General features: G+C 30.7%; 4 protein-coding genes across 4 annotated transcripts; 3 read left to right on the forward strand and 1 right to left on the reverse strand.

Annotated features, from left to right (window-relative positions):
- Positions 1 to 3,737: 3,737 nt before the first annotated feature.
- Positions 3,738 to 7,155, forward strand: LOC150027396 (uncharacterized). The gene is made up of 2 exons (XM_090304122.1): positions 3,738 to 4,115; positions 6,746 to 7,155. The coding sequence occupies exons 1-2, from the start codon at positions 3,869 to 3,871 to the stop codon at positions 6,940 to 6,942; spliced, it is 444 nt and encodes a 147-aa protein (XP_090160248.1). The 5' UTR covers positions 3,738 to 3,868; the 3' UTR covers positions 6,943 to 7,155.
- Positions 7,156 to 9,288: 2,133 nt separating this feature from the next.
- On the forward strand, positions 9,289 to 10,061 carry LOC137833585 (uncharacterized). The gene has a single exon (XM_068641926.2). It carries the CDS (start codon positions 9,361 to 9,363, stop codon positions 9,784 to 9,786), a length of 426 nt encoding a protein of 141 aa, XP_068498027.2. The 5' UTR covers positions 9,289 to 9,360; the 3' UTR covers positions 9,787 to 10,061.
- A 1,792-nt stretch (positions 10,062 to 11,853) lies between these two features.
- LOC137832761 (dolichyl-diphosphooligosaccharide--protein glycosyltransferase subunit 4A) lies at positions 11,854 to 12,234 on the reverse strand. Its single transcript, XM_068641097.2, has one exon. The coding sequence runs from the start codon at positions 12,214 to 12,216 to the stop codon at positions 12,103 to 12,105; it is 114 nt and encodes a 37-aa protein (XP_068497198.1). The 5' UTR covers positions 12,217 to 12,234; the 3' UTR covers positions 11,854 to 12,102.
- Positions 12,235 to 13,933: 1,699 nt separating this feature from the next.
- FKBP12 (FK506-binding protein 12) lies at positions 13,934 to 15,476 on the forward strand. The gene is made up of 5 exons (XM_068641098.2): positions 13,934 to 14,032; positions 14,146 to 14,179; positions 14,257 to 14,318; positions 14,807 to 14,859; positions 15,203 to 15,476. Exons 1-5 carry the CDS (start codon positions 13,945 to 13,947, stop codon positions 15,302 to 15,304), a joined length of 339 nt encoding a protein of 112 aa, XP_068497199.1. The 5' UTR covers positions 13,934 to 13,944; the 3' UTR covers positions 15,305 to 15,476.
- Positions 15,477 to 19,328: the final 3,852 nt, after the last annotated feature.

Consider the following 19,328-nt stretch of genomic DNA (forward strand, 5'->3'; position numbering starts at 1 on the left):
CAGAGTCGAAGATGTTATGCATGTGGGTGATTTGGCAGGGACAAAGAAACTTTTCTCAAAACAAAATGAAAGAAGGACCAATTGTACGGTGGGAAAATGATACGTGAGTTTGGAATTACAAGGAGGCCTTTTTCATTGAACTGAAAAAAAAAATGTAGTCATGGTATTTGGTTCACTTTAGTTGGAAGGTGTTTCTTGGTTGAACGTTGATAAGGCGCTAGCTATTTATGTATAAGGGTTGGATCACTCCTAAAATGGTTTCCATTTATTTATTTTTTATTGTTGATAAAAAAAATGGTATTAAAGAATTTATACTTAGTTTAACTGTGAATACCTATCCTAATAGAAGGCAATAATGGGTATCCATGTGCAGCATGAATTTTAATAATCTATACATGGGACATGTTATTTCTGATTTCATTGTTTTTCATAGAAAAAGCACAATTTTTTTCATATCAACGTAACCTTAATTATCTTTTTCTCAACTCTTGTGAACTTAACCTTCAAAGATGGCATCTCAGGTAAAAAAAAACATGTATTTTCAGGACATGTGTTTTTATCGTATTTCAATGGATAGTAGATTGACAATAATTTAACTGTGGCTGGAAACAATTTGGAGCCAGACATTTCTACTAACAGTAGGTTTTGCAACAACCTAAGATTTTGAGTTGGAAATCAAAATATACCTGTTCACAAAGCCTTCCAAGAACACACATTACATTTGATCTTTTAAGATATTTAAAGTGTTATTACAGGAGTTTAAAACAATAATGTTTATGTAAAACAAATTTATATAAGAAGTGTACCTTTGGTTCTGATGAAAAGAAAGATAGTTTATCCAAAAAGAGGTCCTTTTTTTGTGCCCTAAATTGTTATTTTGTGTATGTAATTACTTTATCTTTATAGGAGACAGGTGTTTGGTGTTTTTTTTTTATTTATAGAAAATGATATTTCTTGCATTGTATTTTGTGTGTATAGAGTTGAGTATTTCTTAAATACTTAAAATAATTTATTTATTCTTAGTTGGTAAGAAAAAAAAGTAAAAACTATACTTATACACTAAAATCGAATATTAAATAATAAAATAATGATTAAATATTCTTAATATAACTAATGATTAAATAATATTTATAATAACTACTTTAAAACCTTCTTATTTTAACCATAATAATTTGATCAATAGGATTGGAACACTCTGAAATATTTTCCTTAATTATATTTATTTTTTATTGATAAAAAAAATATCATAATTTAAAAAAGACCTACAAATATAAGAAATACATATTTAATCTTTAATATTTCATACACTAATATTTCTTTGAATTGAGTGTAGAATTCTCTTCTATCTTCTACCAATATCTTAAGAGCGCTTATACTAAGAGAAATCAATTATTATGAATTATTCGTCTTAAATAACATAACAACATAAAGTAGAAAACTTATATAAAAGCTGGTAAAGTATATAAGTTATAGGAATGTTATCTGCATAGATATTCAAATCATTTTTTTTAATTAGTGTTTATAAAATTTTATTTTTAGTCTATATATGTTGCGGTTAATAAAGTTTCAAATTACTTAAAAGTTAAAGTTGGAACAGTTTAAATACATATTATTATTGGAGTGTTTTTTAAGAACAATATTTTTTTATCGACAATGATAAAATTATAATGGAATACCAACCTTTAAAACAATATCTAAAAATTAAGGTTGGAATATTGATGTCATCTATCTATCCCTAAAGAGATATTAAAGAATACGGATACCCAGAGTTATAGAAGGATCCTAATATTAATTGAGTGTCTTTACTAATTATCAGTTGTTTCTCTTTATAAAGGAGAATAATTGGGTGTCTTTTCTAATTATCAAAACAATCAATGACTGCTGATTTTAGTGTGTATTTTGGGAATTCTCTCATATTTTGGGAATTAAAGAAGCAAGGAACAATATCAAAAAGTTCTTGTGAAGCTGAATACATGTGAAATTCAATGGCTAACTTATCTTCTTCAAGATTTTAAAGTTCTTTTTGAGCAATCATCTCTTTTATATTGTGACAATGACTCAGCAAGATACATTGCAGCAAATCCAGTGTTTTACGAACGTACAAAACATATAGAAATAGATTGTCAGGTGGTCCGGAAAAAATTAAAGAAGGGTCTCATCCATCTACTTCCTATTTCCACCACAGAGCAACTGAATAATATTTATACCCTAAAGCTTTAAGTCCTCAACCTTTGTAAAGGAGAATAATTGGATGTCTTTTCTAATTATCTTTATCTACTTGTATATATTCAGACCATTTGTTTTGATTTTAATAATAAGAAAGAAGAGATATTCATTCTCATATCTTTATTTTCAGTTTATTCTTTTGTTCATCTCGGTTATATTTTTTAATAAGAGAAACTAAAACAACTATTTTATATAATTTGTAGAGATTAAAGAAGAGATAAATAAAATAAAGATTAAATTTTAAAAAAGTAAAACATAATTCTGGTAAGGTAGTGTCGCTATCTGTGTAGCAGAGACGAAGATGTTAAGCATGTGGTTCCGTTTTACAAAAACAAAAGAAAGAAGGACCAATTGTACGGTTGGAAAATGATACGTGAATTTGGAATTATAAAGAGGCCTCTTTAATTGAAATGAAAAAAAAAGTACGAATTTGAGGTGCCACATTTCTTTTCTATAATAACATTTACAACTATATATTGAACTTCTTAGACTGAGAATGAAAATACAAATATTTAAAACTCATAAAAAATAAATTATAGTTAATTAAATAAATAAATGTTTTCTTTTAACGGAAAATGATAGTTAATTAAATAAATAAATGTGCATACTAAATTGTAATTTCCGACAGTTTTAAACATAAAATTAGTACTCTCTTTTTAATATCATAAAGCAAATTTAAATGTTTACCTTTCAGTACAGAAATTTTGTAAAACATTATATATATAATTGACAAATTAAATTCTATTAACACTATTTATTCTTCTATTTCTGTATTGTCTTAAAACGAATTATTTTTCAAATGGTTGGTTACTATTTCTTAAAGGATATTTTAATGAATAATATAAGTTACTCTACTTTAATTTATTTTTCAAGTATAATGGATAAGAATTCTAAAAATACTAATTTTAATAATAAATTCCTTGTAAAATTAATAATTTTATTTGAACTTTGGATTTAAAGAAAATAGTATCTAATATCTTTTTACTATTTTAAAAAAATTATCTCTCCTTAGTTCACATTCTGAATCTCGTAAAAGGCATCATCAACAAGTTTCTCATTCTTTAATAAGTGTTTTGAATCTTTAAAATATATGCACTCAATTAAAAGTTGTTGATAGAATTGCGAGATTGGTCCTTGAACTTAAAGTTGCTTTTGACAAAATAGATAGTTGAAGTTTTTTCTTGAGTTCTATGTCTCTTTTGTTTTATATGAGAATTTGACAACCCTTAAAATGGATCACATTTATTTTATTTTTTTGTTGCCGATAAAAAAAAATTATTTTAAAAATACAAGTATTTACATAAATTTTAGTAGGTAAACTTTTAGTAGATATTACAGCTGGTTCCCTCCCTCTTTCAAGAAATATGTGTATATAGTAACAACAACATTTGAACTACTTACAACTATCGGTTTGGTTGGAGTTGAAATCATTAGAAAATTAAAATGAATTTGAGTGAGTTTGACTGAATCTTCATATTGGGTGGAGAAGTGAGTTAGATGAACGAACTGAATTCTTAGGTATTCAAAGGAAGGTGAGCTAACAAAAACATCTTCACCTTTATATAAGAAGCAAGCACTATTCTTAAGCCTCTCATACAATCTATCTACACACCATTTTCATATACTTTCACTTCATTCAGCTATGGCCTCATCAACTTCATCACTCATCACATTTTTTCTTCTTTCTCTCATCTTCTCAACCATGGATATTGGTCAGGCATCTCGCCATCTTCTGCAAACAACAGCACCAAATTTACCAACCATTCCCTCTTTGCCTACAATCCCAACACTGCCACAACCATCTCTTCCAACCATGCCAACTCTTCCACAGTTCACTCTTCCGCCACTTCCTGCCACTGTACTCCCCACAATCCCAACCACTATCCCCTCCTTTCCCTTCCTGTCACCACCACCTTCAGCCACCACCTCTCCCTGAATGAACAAGCTACACTCCTTGGAACTTGAGTCTTCCTTTCAGTCATCATTATAGCTTCATTTCCTGTTGTTTGATCGATATACTGATCATGATATTATACATTTTTCCCTGTATGTGTGCGTGTGTATTTTATCTTTCCCTTCCTGTGTGCTTTCATCTTGTATACTTACCATAAGATTGTTGTTGTTTTTTCTTCTATTTTGTTACTTGTTTTCTTTTCTCAATGAATAATAAATATGAAACAAACTTTTATGGTATCTCAACTTTTATATAACAAAAATCAACATTAATATTTTATCTTATATAAAGATAATAGATAAATCATCCTAAGAAGTCTCATTCCAAATAACATAAAAAAAACTAACGCATAAATAATCCAATAACAATAACATGAATAAACTTTGTCATCCACAAACTTTAATCAAACAGACTTTAATCATATGCAAACACAAAGTTCGTGACAACGAACTTAAAAATAATTTATACCCACTTCTAATCTATTAAGAAACACTAAAGATATAAAAAATATATATATAAAAAAAAATAGAATACAATAACAAATCCTTCCTTACATATTAAAATAATTCTAATTATCATTGAGAGAGCAACTATTACTCCTGTACTCATCATCTACATTTATAAGATACATCTTGTAAAAGATAATTCGCGAGTTACATGATAGAAATATATACACACAAAACTGTTTTACCAAGTTGCATCCATTGGAGTTATTTGTATTCCAAAGGTAACATAATTTGATAAAATATAAACACAAGGTTCAATTTATATGATGGCTTATACATACCTTATTGAAAAAGTATCAAAAACTTTAACTAAATTGGTGAATAGTAAGTCGATTACAATATGAATTTTTTATATTTTTTTTCATATTACAATAAAAAAAATAATAAAGGGTTAAAGTTTCGGATTTTAATTTTACAAATTTTTCTTTAAAAAAACATGTGTGATAATTACTAAACGGATATTTAATTACATCAATCATTAACTAAGTTTAAAAAATATAATTAAACAAAAAAAATTGTTTTAAGATTGTTACGCTTTTATTGTACTAAAAACGAAAATATATTAATACTTATTCTATTCAACCTATTACTTATTTAATAAAATTTTACTAAGTGAATTTTGTTAGTGTGTGTCTGTTTTGGTGAATGATAAGTGACAGCTTAATGCTTACTTTTTCTTCTTAAATTTAATAGATATTTCACTACAAATTTTTAAATAAAAACTAATTTAAAATAAAATTTTTAAATAAAAAACTAATTTAAAATAAAAAATAATTAGTCAGTATATTAATTAAATTAAATACTATTTAATCTGTTTCGAAACCTAATTAGCAGTCCTTTAGTTACATAAATTAATTTTTATATTTTGTAATAAATTTCCCAACAATTTTTTTTATAGAAAAATAAAATAAGTTTCTTGATGAAATACATATAAGTTAAATTTTACAAAGAAGAAACAATTGTCTCGTATTACGAATTAAATAAATAACTTAAAAGCCTTTTTCCCTATTTTTTTTGAATCTATTCATAGTATCAAACTCCAGTAACATACTATGTGGGCCAAGGGTGACACCTGGAGAAATGGGCCTAAAATTCTTGTTGGGTCTTTCCTATGACAGCAACAATAGGTTTTTCTCCTTGCAACTCCGTAATTTCTTCTCTCACCCTCATAGTATTAGAAATGATTAAGGTGTTATTGTCTTAATAACTCAATCAATTTAAAATTATGCTCTAAAATATGTAATTCAAGTCAAATTAAATAATTTAGAATTATCCGAAATATATCTTGAATCAAATAATATGGAATAACTACTTCTTGGATTACATAATTTGAAACTATATCCAAAATTACATAATCTTGTTTCCAATTACGCAATATTAAATATTGTTCTGAATCACCTAATTAAGAATCATATCTCAGACTGTGTCATCATGTTTTGAATTACATAACTTTATTCCAATTGTGTGATTTTATTCTAAATTACCTAATCTTATTCTGATTATACAATTCATAATATTGTTCTATATTATTAAACAATCATTTGTATTACACAATCTTATTCCAATTATGTAATCTTATTTGGGATTATACCATTATATGGTGCTCATCAAAAGCGACAAATGAATTAGCTAAAGCTAATAAAGTTAGATGAACCAACTTTTGGGTTAAAGTCTTGTTAGATACTATAAAGAAATATACACTTTGTATCCCTTTTTCTCTCAATCTCCTTATTGTTACAACAAAATCTGAGTTTAATAGTCAAATGTTTTGTTCAAATAGAGGAAGTTGAACTAACAAAAAGGATTAGTAAGATCCAATTTGCTTCTACAAACATACTTGAACTCAAACCAGTATATAAGAGCAAGCACCATCCTTCTGCATCATACAGTCTCAAAACCAAATCATATTTTGCAATTGTTCTTCATTACTTCTTGCAATTATCAGCTATGGCTTCCACCAAATCATTCATCACACCTTTTCTTCTTGCTCTGATCTTCTCAAGCATCAGCATGAGCCTAGCAGCTCGCCATCTGATGCAAACAACAGCACCAAATTTTGCAGGCATTCCCTCTTTGCCTAACCCAACACTGCCACCTTTGCCTTCACTTCCAACACTTCCATCACTTCCCACCACCATTCCATCACTTCCACAGCTCAACCTTCCTCCAATGCCCTCAATCCCCACCTTCACAATTCCAACTACTATGCCCTCCATTCCATTTCTCTCCCCACCACCTTCCACCTCCTCTCCTTAAACTTTCATTTTCTTCATCCTTTGCTACGTTGCATGCATGCAATACATATCCATGGCTTCATTCCTTTCGTTTATGGTGTTATCATAGTGAATTTGTGACAGTGTATTGTCTTTTCGATTTCTGAACTTGTTGTTATTCCTTGTACTTTTTCTTATGTAAAAGATTGTTACTGATTACACAGTTATACAACTATGATGTCTTTCACTTTTAAAATCTTCCAACATAGTTTTGTTTACATCACTCAGAGTGTTTCACTTGAGACCTTGTATTTTATCTTTAAATCACCAACCGATTAATATTTGACGAAACAACGTTGCTCAAAAGAATAGAACAGCATTAAAATACATGGTTAGCTTTTGCCTCTGTATACGAGAAAGTACTAAAGAGTTAGAGAATAACGCACTCCTAACATTTGATTTCAAATATAAACACCGTTCTTTAAGGTGATTTCTAGGCAAAAGCTCCATCAATTTTCCCCCAAAATTTGTCAATGTTTTTATTTATTAATAAAATAGGTAAGTCATGAGGCATAATCACGACTTTGCTTCATTAAAGTCGTCTTCCATAAGTGCTCATACTCACACGACTTTGACTTTAATTATATGAGATTTACATTAAAGTCTGGTTTATACTTAATTTTATTTTAAAAGTGTTTGTTTTTATTTTTTTAAAAATAGAATAATTAATTGAATTGTTGAAAATTTCACAAATTTTATAACATTTTTTGGTTCATTCACTTAAGAAAAATTTAGTTATTTTTTAATTAAAAAAATTATAAACTTAAACCATAAACTTTAAACCTATAAACTTTAGCAAAAATGTCACAATTAAATTTTAACCCTAAATTCAAAGGTAAAACCCTAAATAATAAAATATAAAATTTAAACTTAAACCATAAATCTTAAATCTTAAATCTTCAATCCTAAACCTAAAACATAAACTAAAAGCCTAAAATGCAAAAATGCCTAAAAAATACTCAAAGAAATAAAAAAAACTAATAATAAATGGTTGATTTTTTGAAATTTTAGTATCACAGTCCTCTTCAACCATTGGTCATCGAATTCCTTACTTCATTTTGACCAACTTTCATTTTTAACACGTCTTGATCCAATTTCTCTACCAAAAATTATGGCCATTTAATTTTTTCTTTTTATACAAAACTTTATAAAATTTATCAAAATTTTAATAACTCAATTAATTATTCCATTTAAAAAATTAAAAAAAAATTAAAAAACATCATTAAAATGTGAAACTATATTCAACCTACCAAAACAAATTCTTAGTCATTTGAAATATTGTTAGTTTTAAAGTTCGAAACTCCTTCATAATTTTATTCTTAAAAGACATATCAAAGATTAAAAGAAGGTGTATATAAGTTGTAATTGACCTCCTTCAATATCGATATGATACTTTTTTTTCTACTTAAGTGTATACTATTGAAATGGCCTCCTTCAATATGCTTCTCTCGTCTTTCTTCTTCATTGTTTTATCACTTAAATGTTCAATTTATTGCCTGATTTGGGAAATTCTTCTGCTGGTATAACTGTTCCTCCGTTTCCCCCAGCCTTCACCTTTCATGCACTCTTCCACCTTTGTCATCACTACCTCCCACAACTACCAATCCTTCACTAGTAGCATTACTATAACATATACATGCTCAACAGCAGATATATATGTAGCGATATCGATGTTCCATTGCATTTATGCAGTAAAATAAAAGTTCAAGCACTATTTTCTGTCATAGCATAATATGGCAATTCCGTGTGAACGTTTTCTAAAACTTATTTTGGAACCTAAGACGATATACATTTATACATGTGCAATAATAACTACAACTCTTGTTGTACTCAAAAGAGGAATGCATGCAAGAACTTTTGAAACTTCAAATGTTCTAAGTTTTTAAAATTCTGAAACAAATAATAACAATTTAAAAAATGAAAAGTAATATTATAAAATATAATAATAATTTGTTGAATATATTGCTTATTTATGTATGTTTTGATCAGAGAAAGTTAGAAGACAAACTATTAGAAAAACAATTAAAAAAAAAGTATATTGGGTGTAAAGGGTGACGTCTGGCAGCTGAAATGAACTCTGTTAGATCACCCAACTCAACCCTCAAATATGTATGAGTTGTTCATCCTACATTTGACAAATTGGAGACTAAAACCCAACAACCTTATCAGTCCAACATAATAAAACTATTATTTATTCAAAAACACGAGGAAGGTGAACGAACAAAAACATTGGTTAGGTTCTGTTCGCTTCTCCAAACAAAGTTGAACTGAAACCATATTAGTTTGCCCACTGTCTCTCTAGCCCTATATAAGACCTTCAGCCTCTCATAATCTCAAACAACATACATACCATTTTCATATTTACCAGTTTCTCTTCTTCATTACTGCAATCCAGTGAACCATGGCCTCCAGCAAATCATTCATCACACTTTTCCTTCTTGCTCTGACCTTCTCAGCCATGATGAGCATGACCCTAGCAGCTCGCCATCTTATGCAAACAACTGCACCAAATTTCCCTGGCATTCCCTCTTTGCCTTCAATTCCAACCCTTCCTCAGGGTAATGTTCCACCATTGCCCACTATCCCATCTCTGCCACAGCCTACCCTGCCATCTATGCCTACAACTTTGCCTCCACTTCCTAGCAACATCCCTACCCTGCCATCTATGCCTACCACTTTGCCTCCACTTCCTAGCAACATCCCTAACATTCCAACAATTCCACAGCTCAACGTTCCTCCATTGCCCTCCATCCCCACATTCACAATTCCAACTACTATGCCCTCCATCCCATTCCTCTCCCCACCACCTTCCACCTCCACCCCTTAAAGTACCTTACATTTCTTCATCCTGGGCAAGCTCCTATCTGATTCTGATTTCCTACCAGTGCCTAGTTGCATGCATGCTATAGATATGGCCTGATTACTTTTATGTGAGAGTGTTGTGTGGTGTTTTCCTCCTACTTCTGTCGTATGGTGTGAAAAACTGTATTTTCTTTTCAATTTATGTATCAGTTGTCGCTATTGTTTCTAGTTTTTCTTGTATTATGGATTACAGATTGAGATTGATTACAGTTATACAAATTATAATGTCTTATCCTTTAATTTAAACTCTCCCAACATCCTAATTAGATCTCTAACTAACTACATTTGCATTATTACTAAGAGTATTTCGCTTGAGCCCTTGGGTTTGTTTTGGTTCAAGAGAACAGAGAATAAAGGAAGAAAAATATCACATTATTTAGTTGATGGAGAAAGGTAAAAACATAAATAATATACCAATATATTCTTATTATTAAGCATAATGAAGGAGATGAGATATAAAGTAACATATCAAAATTTAATTCATACAATTTATAAAATATAATCATTGTTATCTTCCTTAAAATCTTTCAATATTGAAGAAAAGACAAGAATTGGAAGAAAAAATATCCATATTTTTTTTCTCCTGACACTCTAACTTTCAAACACCACGGAAACAAGATGGCTAAATGAAAGATAGAACACCATTAAAATGCATGAAGTGCATCTATAAGGAAGAATCCGAAGAATTTTTCATTAATATGCTAGAAGCAAAACCGCACAGGTAAATCTATCTGCACTTCATCCAACCCAAAATTTTAATATACTGAACTTAAGAAATCACCCCAGTTCTCTTAAAAAAAATGCAGAGGCTTAAGCTATCGGCTTCCAATTATTAGATATGAAAAATCACATCTCCACCACGAAAGCAAAATACTATTAATCTATGTTCATGAAAGCCTCCATCCTCTGAACTACATTGAGTTTAAAGATGTTTCTTCAAATTTACATTCAACTTCTTGCAAACTGAAATCCAAAAATACTACAAACTATGCATGTTGAGCAATTTGTACATTCTATCCAATGTACAACTTTTTACTACTACTTGCTCTCGATCAAGAAGTCCCTCCCCTCCCCACAAACAAGTCAGACATTTCGCAAACAATCCTTGTAATATCAACCCCATTCCAATTTAACCACAAGGAAAAGATCGCTAACTGAATGATAAAACGCCTTTAAGAAAAGTGGGTCATGTCTGCATCTATATCTAGTCAAAGTACGAGAGTAGTGTACTCCTAACATTAGATGCCATTTAAAACCGACGTTGACGCTCTGTAACTTTACACATAAAACACCGTTCTCGAGGTGAATTCTTCTTCTAAGGTGCAGTATAAAGCTCAAGGGCTGGATCATGTCTCATCATCACTAATTCTCTCATGCTTTTGATAGTTTCAGACTAGCTGCTAATATCCATTTTTTCCTACTTACTGATCCCAACCATATACTACTGATATGACCCCTTTCCGTGAACTTGTCTTCCCTTTCTTCTTCATTGTTTTATCACTTTTATCCATTGGCAATGTCCAAGCCAGTAGAAAACTTGTTGCAGCAACATTGCCCAACATGGGGAATTCTCCTGTTCCCGTTATTTATCCTCCATTCCCCCCAATAACGGACTGGCCAGAGTATAGGTTGCCTCCACCCTTCTCACCAGTTCCTCCCACACTTCCACCCTTCTCACCAGTTCCTCCCACACTTCCACCCTTCTCATCAGTTCCTCCCACAGTACCACCCTTCTCACCAGTTCCTCCCACAATTACCAATCCTTGACTACCCTGTATGTGCAATTCTGCAGTAAAATAAAGGTTCACATCACAGCACTAGCTTTCAATTCCATCATGATGATTAGTTACTTAGTTTGATCTCCTTTGATTGGGTGAACTATGCCGTGTAGCACCATGTAATGGAGCACCATATAATATTATTTTTCCCATTTGCTTTGCTTTTTTTGAGTAAAATGTCTGTTCTGTTACATCAAAGTACGATTTATTTTCCTCTACCATTTTGGTGTACCAAGGGAAATAATGAAGAAGGCTCAATCAACAATTCGCATTCTCAATTTATTAGTTTAAACAATTCCATCCACATTGTACAATTAGACATCCATAGCTAATCTAAATATACGAAAACAGCATGGCTAACATACTACTCCAAAACATTGAAGACTTTGAGCCGGTATAATAAGCCTCAATCAAATTCTAGTTTCATGAAAAAGTCATACATAGAACCTTTGAATAAACAAAACTGAATACATATCAGAGATGAAATTCAAAGTATATATATCTTAGCTGGCTTCATATTTGGGGTCTGCTGTGACTAAGTGATAAGCTATAACCAAACCAAAAATAAAGATGCCAAGAAAGTTGGCAATGACTCCCAAGGCTGCATCATCAATCATATCTCTTACTTTCTAGATCTGGGCAAGGCAAGAAAAAAAATATAAATCAAATAATTAAGAAACACATGAAATGAATTGCTTTACAATAATCACCGTAAAGGAATTGAATTCTCCGTCATATTATTCTACGAACAGAGCAATAGAGAAATTAAAATAATTAAATAAACAAGAAATTGTGAATGAGAAAGTGACCTTGAGAGTGGGTGAATGAAATTGTTTGTTGGATCGCGGTAAGGAAGACGCAGTTCCCCAACTATTTAAGAAGCAAGGGTGTGTGCGTTTGTGTTGACCTAGACTTTTGGCCACATGCAAAACGCCGTCGTTTACGACGAGATTAAACTGTAAAAAACTTTAATAATGTGTGGCTGCTGGGATTCGAGCCATGGTCTCCACGGCCACAACGTGGAATTCTTACCACTAAACTACAGCCACTTCTTGTTTTATCTGATAAATTATAGTAATAGATTATAAATATTACGTTCATGGTCTTTCGAAATTTTTGATAGAGGACCGTTCATCATTGGGAATCAACTGAATTGTTATCACTGACAAGTTTGGAGATGATCTAGAGATTTTAGTAATTTATAGCACATATAGAATATTTTGCAATCTAGTAAATCACATCTTCGTCTTCATCACTCTTTTAACTACGAGATATTAAGTTGTTTATATTGAAATGAATCGATGTAAAATATTAATTTAACATCTATTAATTGTTATTATTGATGTGAAAATTGTAAGATAATGATTTTAGTAATGTGGTAACAATTATGATGACATTCCTTTGAGCTATTCTTTGCGTTTTGGTGATGAACTTGCGGAAGTCTGTGGAGGAGATGAAGCAAAGCCTTCCAAGGAAATATGGATTCCTTGAAGGTGCATGAGAGTGAGGAATTGGGGAGGTTCGGCCAACCCCTTTAAAGGTGATGAAGTGAAGATTAAAACCTAGATACTAGGCAAAGAGTAGTGTATGACACAAATTTGGCAGCATAATAATACTCTATTCAATCTTGAAATACATGAGGGTTGGCTCCTCTTTTTATAGGCTAAGGAGGACCTGAAATGATGAGCAAATGCAAGTCAAATGAAATGCAAAAGAGTAGCAGATGGAGGCACATGGAGCACATGCCACATCAAATTTACTCTAACCAAAATTCCGATTGAACAATATTACTCTAATCATAGTCTATTAGTAACATTCTGTCGTCATTATGATAAATGAGGGAGATTAGAAGTTTAGAGAGAATGTAGAGAAAAAGAAAGAAAACTTTTATAAAAAGATTGTTTTATAACTCCTTAAAATCACAAATATCACCGTATCTTATTTTTAATATTTTTAAATTTAATTAATTTATCTCAATACAATAATTGTATCATTATTTTTATATATTATATATTATGTAAGTACCTTATAATTGAAATCAATGTTAGTATAAAAAGAATCATATTTCATTTTAGACTAATTGAAATATATTTAATTATTCTAATGATTGAGTATTTTATATTTTTATATAAAAAATATTTATTAAATTTGAAATATAATTAAACAAAAAAGACGAAATATGTGGTAAAATTGAGATAGTTGTATATTGTTATAACTAATAAATATTGAGTAGATATCTGGTGAAGGGAGGGAGTATAAAAGAAGAAGAGGGAGGCGTAAGGAGAAAAGGGAAGAAAGCATAGGAGAGAAGTGAAGAAGAAGAAGAAGCAGAGAAGAAGACGAAAATGGGAGTGGAGAAGCAATTGTTGAGGCCTGGCACCGGTCCCAAGCCAAATCCTGGTCAAAACGTCACCGTTCACTGCACTGGTTTTGGTTCGTAATTTTCTCTCCCCCTTTCCCTTTCTAAACCCTAAATCTCACTTTTCCCACCTTTTGTTAGATCGCACCCTCTTTAACGTGCTTACTGTTGTGAATTCTGTGTGCAGGGAAGAACGGCGACCTAACTCAGAAATTTTGGAGGTAATTACCATTTCATTTCATTTCATTTTTCGTTCCTTTCTTTTCATTAAACTCGTTTATCACTACTTTTCTTACAGCACAAAGGATCCTGGCCAAACCCCTTTCTCCTTCAAGATCGGCCAAGGTTCTGTCATCAAAGGTATACACCATTTTCACTTTCTTCCAATTCATTCTTTCTCATAATTATAATTATTAAGTGGATTTTAAGGCCAAGTCTATCTCATTAAAACCTGTTTTCATCAGCTTTCATAATATTTTAGCGAGTGTTTGGCCGTTATATGTGTGTTGGGATTTCACATCGATCAGAATTCTCTGTGTTGGAAATCTCGAATGAATAGACTAGAGAGTGTGACATTTCATATTTATTAATTTCATATCTCAGATCGTTATTTATAAATTAATTAAATTTATAAATGATAAATTAATTAAATTTATAACCGGGTTCAAACCTTACCTTATAAATCCTGTTTTATGAGATTGTCCCTTACCTTATAAATCCTGTTTTATGAGATTATGTGTTAGGATTTACTTTGTAATAATAATAATATTTTCCTATTTTTTTGTTCTCTAATGTAAATTTATCGTAATATTTTTTTATATCTTCCTTTCAACTATCTGTGTCTGTAGGATGGGATGAAGGTGTGCTTGGCATGCAAATTGGTGAAGTTGCTCGTCTCCGGGTAATGCTAGCAACCCTTTTCTCTTACATGTTCCCACTTGAAAAATCTCATCGCGACTTCAATCTTTCGTGTCACTCAAATTCTCACTTTTTGGAATATCCTTCGTGTTTGTCCTCTCCTCAACAATCTTTTATCTGCATAACTCAAAATCTCTTTTTGATATCACATCCAACTGAGTGTTGTTGTTGGTGTCATTATAAATTAGCTGTTTCTTTTTCATGTGTTGGTGCTGAATCCACTGTACTTTTATTAATTCTTAGCTGTTTGTTTGTTGCTTCTTTTGGGGGTGGAGGGTTATAGAATTGTATAGACCCTGTTGTTCACATTGTTGATGATCTTGCAGTGCACTCCTGATTATGCTTATGGTGCTGGTGGCTTTCCTGCTTGGGGAATACAACCCAACTCTGTCTTGGAATTTGAAATCGAAGTCTTAAGTGCGAATTGAAAACCTTTTTAGTCTGTCTGTCTCGGCCCGATGAATAAGATCATTCATTTTCATGGACATGTGTAATGGTATCCCAATGCAATGAGTGACGAGTTGTTTAACCGAAATGCTAAATTACTTCTTGAATGATCTCAATCTCTTAATATTATATTTCGTACCCTTTACTTCTTCATTTCTTTGGTAAATTAATATTATCTAGCAACGCATCACCTTAGTTTCTGCTTCCATGTATGTGAAATGCTGTAGAATTTTTTTCCTATCCTAAAGAATCCAGTCTTTACCATTCATCCCAAGTTTATAATGTGACCTCCACCACACTTGTAGATTGATTGCAGGTTTTGCTATTGTTAATAGTAATAATAATAGCGATATTGTTATCACGATTTTCTTTTGTTGGTGGAGTTGTTGCTACAAGCCAATATTTATGCTAGTTGCATGAGAATAGCACTATTTTGGCTGTAAGCCATACTTGGATGTGTAATGTGTTTGTTTATCTCATACTTGAGTTACGTCCCTCTTCAGCTTCAATTTCTTAGCTTAGCCCAGTTGATAGAGCAACTTGAAATTATGAGAATAATTATTTGTTATTATTGTAGAGAAGTGAAAGAATTAAGAAAAAGTGATAATATATTATATTTTAATATTTTATAGTTAAAAAACAAATAATCTACAGTCATTAAGAAATATAAAAGTAATACCCTATTCAAGTAATTGAAAGAGCCTCTGAGATAATTATGTAATTCAGAAACTAATTAATATTTTTGAAAATACATAAGCCCTTATAAATTTTGTAACCTGTAACGGCTCAGCCAATTGTTTTGACTTGCTCAAATTGTAACATTTATACGCCCGAGAATACTGAACCCTAACTAATACTTTACATCCATTTTTAGGCTATTTCTTCCTACACTCCAATGGCTTCTTGCCACAGGCGAAATGTATATTTTTCTATTTATACTTAAATTCCATGATCCCATTTTTTTTATTTTTTCTTCAAGAAAAATACATTTGGAAGGTATTTATGGCTTCGATTTCATAATCTTTTCAGAAGTTATTCTATAATCTGATTTTTTTTTTATCACAGATTCCAAAATAAAAAACATCAATAAAATTTTTGGTATTTTAAGATATAATATAGTAAATGGTATTTTTAGTATTTTAAAAAGTATTGAGTGCCAAAAAAAGCTATGTAGGGGCCGAAAAAAAACAGTCTCATTTTTAAAAAGCAACTATTTGATGTAATGAATGCCCTTAATTGGGCCTTAATTAAGGTAGCAATAATTCTATGTGGTCCTGCCCACCGGTAGATGTTTTTTTTAATCTGTGATATTAAATGCAAGGATTTACTATTACACCTGATTTTTACAAAAATCTGAAAAAAAATTGTCTTTCAAAAATATTATTTTGTATTTTGTATTTGATATACGCACATAACGGAAATGTAATTTTTTTTACATTACAAGAACTACCTTTTATAGTAAAAAATGTCTACATTAAAGAATTTCTTTGAAAGATCTCAGTGGTGACTCCAATACTGAAACTTAGAGATCATAGATCAAGTTTCGTGCAAGGGTGCTGATATGTTAATACTTTGAACAATAAAAACATACACTCTATATCTTAATTTATTCATTTTTATTTTATTTTTTAATTTAAAAATATTATAATATTATAAACCGTATGAAATGTATGTTTTTAACTGTTGATAGTGTCAACAAAACTTTTCTCTTCTTCCAAATCGTTATTTCTAGTTTAGATAGACTTTTCTGCAAATGTTAGAAAAAAGGTTTCCATGGTTTATATGTATAAATAAATGAGTTATTTTTAGTTTTGGTATTATGGATCAAACTATTACCTGATATAATATTCAAACGTGGGAAAATAATTCAAATTGTCAACGTTGCATTCCCATCACAATACCTAAATTTTCATGGTGAAAGGATGCAAGATCTTTTTCAATACAGTGATGATTAAACTATAATGAAGGTTTTCAAAGAGTATAATTTTGCATTGCAAATCATTCCAATATTCCACTAGCCAATACTGCTAATGTTGGTTTCAATTAGAGCAATTCAGAACAAAGATCTCGTAACAGTATTTTGGTTAATAATTTGCCATTTTGCTCAGAAAAACTATCTAGTAGGACAACTACTATCAGTGGTTCTGATAAAGCTAGCTGAAAAATCATTTGAAGTGGAAAGAAAATGTTGCAGAGCCTAAAGGTATGAATTTATTTCCCCTTTCCCTTTTAAAAGGGATAAAATCAGAAAGCAATCAATTCATGTATGTGTTATTCAATGAAAAAAGTGGAAGGAATCCCTGAATTGTAGCATCTAGTCTCTGAAATCCAACCGCACTTGGGTGGAGCTGTAACCCAAAGGAAAGACCTCATCATAGATTCTGGTATTTGGTGCTGGTGCCCTCCCTTCCAAGCAAAATGGTATTATAATTATTATTATTATTTCTTCTCAAACGGGTTGAAATCAAAAGAACGATTATCTTCTTTCTCGGTCAGTCTGTCATTCTCCATCCTCTTTAATTCACTCCCTCTACACCTCTTGACTTGTTATTTCTTGTCTACGTGAATTCCGGACTCGGATGGTACTTGCAAAAGACATTTCGATACTTAAGTAAGACTTCGGCAATCAGTACCACAGTGCAATTAGTACTAGATGACGACGTACTCTTGAAATCTGTGTTTATTTATATAATTTATCATGGGCTATTTGTTATTAGATCTAATTAAGAATTTAATTTATGATTAAGAATTTAATTTAATTTATTTGATCTTTGATTAGTCTCATCAATCTTCTGCTTGGATGTAATGGTTTCGGTCAGTCTTGACCGCGGGCTGGATTCCAATTAGTCGTACGGAAAAAATACACAATTTCTTGTTATATGGATTTGTCTTCAGAATGTATAAACTCAAAGTATCTAAGGAACAATACATGAATTATTAGATGGTATAATGGTATTGCCCTTTTATAAATATGGAGTCTTTTGATCTCTTTCTTTTAGCTTTTTGATGAAATGCACGGGTGTAGTATGTTAGATTGGATGATTGTGGTTAGTGGGCTAAAAATGGGAGTTGCACTTGATGAACATGATCTGCTATCTGCATAATAATTGTCTTATTTTTATGGTGATGGTGTTGTTGCATCATTGGTTCCATCTAGCTGGTGGCAGTGTGGTGAGTTTGGTGGGGGCGATTGGGCCATGGAGTTTGGTTTGATTTCAATGAGTAGCTAACAACAAATTAGGAAGTTAATGAGTGTATTAGATTATTCATGAGTGAATGGCACATGTTTCTGTCTCTCTGCCTTTTGTTTGGGCAATGTTATTATCATCATAACACCTTCACCAATTCATTTCTTAACCACCTTTCACATTTTGCTTCATAGATTGGGAAACAATCACTAAATCAGGACTGTTCTGGAAGTAACATGTCACCAAAACTATATCATGGCTAAATCTTCAATCATTACATAACAACTAGTAAGATCATTTCATTTATAAATTTCACTTCTTTGCCAAGGATAATTTAAACAACAATTTCAAAACTTAAATACAACACCAATAATTGATCAAAATTATTATTTTTAAATTATCATTTTAATATATATTTTACACCCATCTAATTATAGAAAATTATTTTTTCATTTTTTATATATATCTTTTAATATTTAAATTATAACATTTGTCGGCACATGGTTTAGACTCTGACAGCTTAAAAATAAATAAAATACCATATTTTTAGGTAAGTAATATAAATTACTTTTAAGGTTGAGTGATATTAAAAGCAAGATAGGTAACTATCAATATTTGCAAACATAAAAGCTCGAAATTGGAACTAAAGTAAAAAGTTGCTATATTTTTCATTGTCTTTAACATATTTAGATTTTAAAAAACACTTAGTAAATCACTTAATTTGAGAGGCAAGAATGGTTCATTGGGGTGCAATTGTACTTTAATCTATTTCTGTTACTTCTTTAATAATCACATTACACTATCTTTTTGGTTGAGG

This window comes from Phaseolus vulgaris, chromosome 6, assembly GCF_051622355.1.
Source record: "Phaseolus vulgaris cultivar YP4 chromosome 6, ASM5162235v1, whole genome shotgun sequence".
In the NCBI taxonomy this organism is placed as follows: domain Eukaryota; kingdom Viridiplantae; phylum Streptophyta; class Magnoliopsida; order Fabales; family Fabaceae; genus Phaseolus; species Phaseolus vulgaris.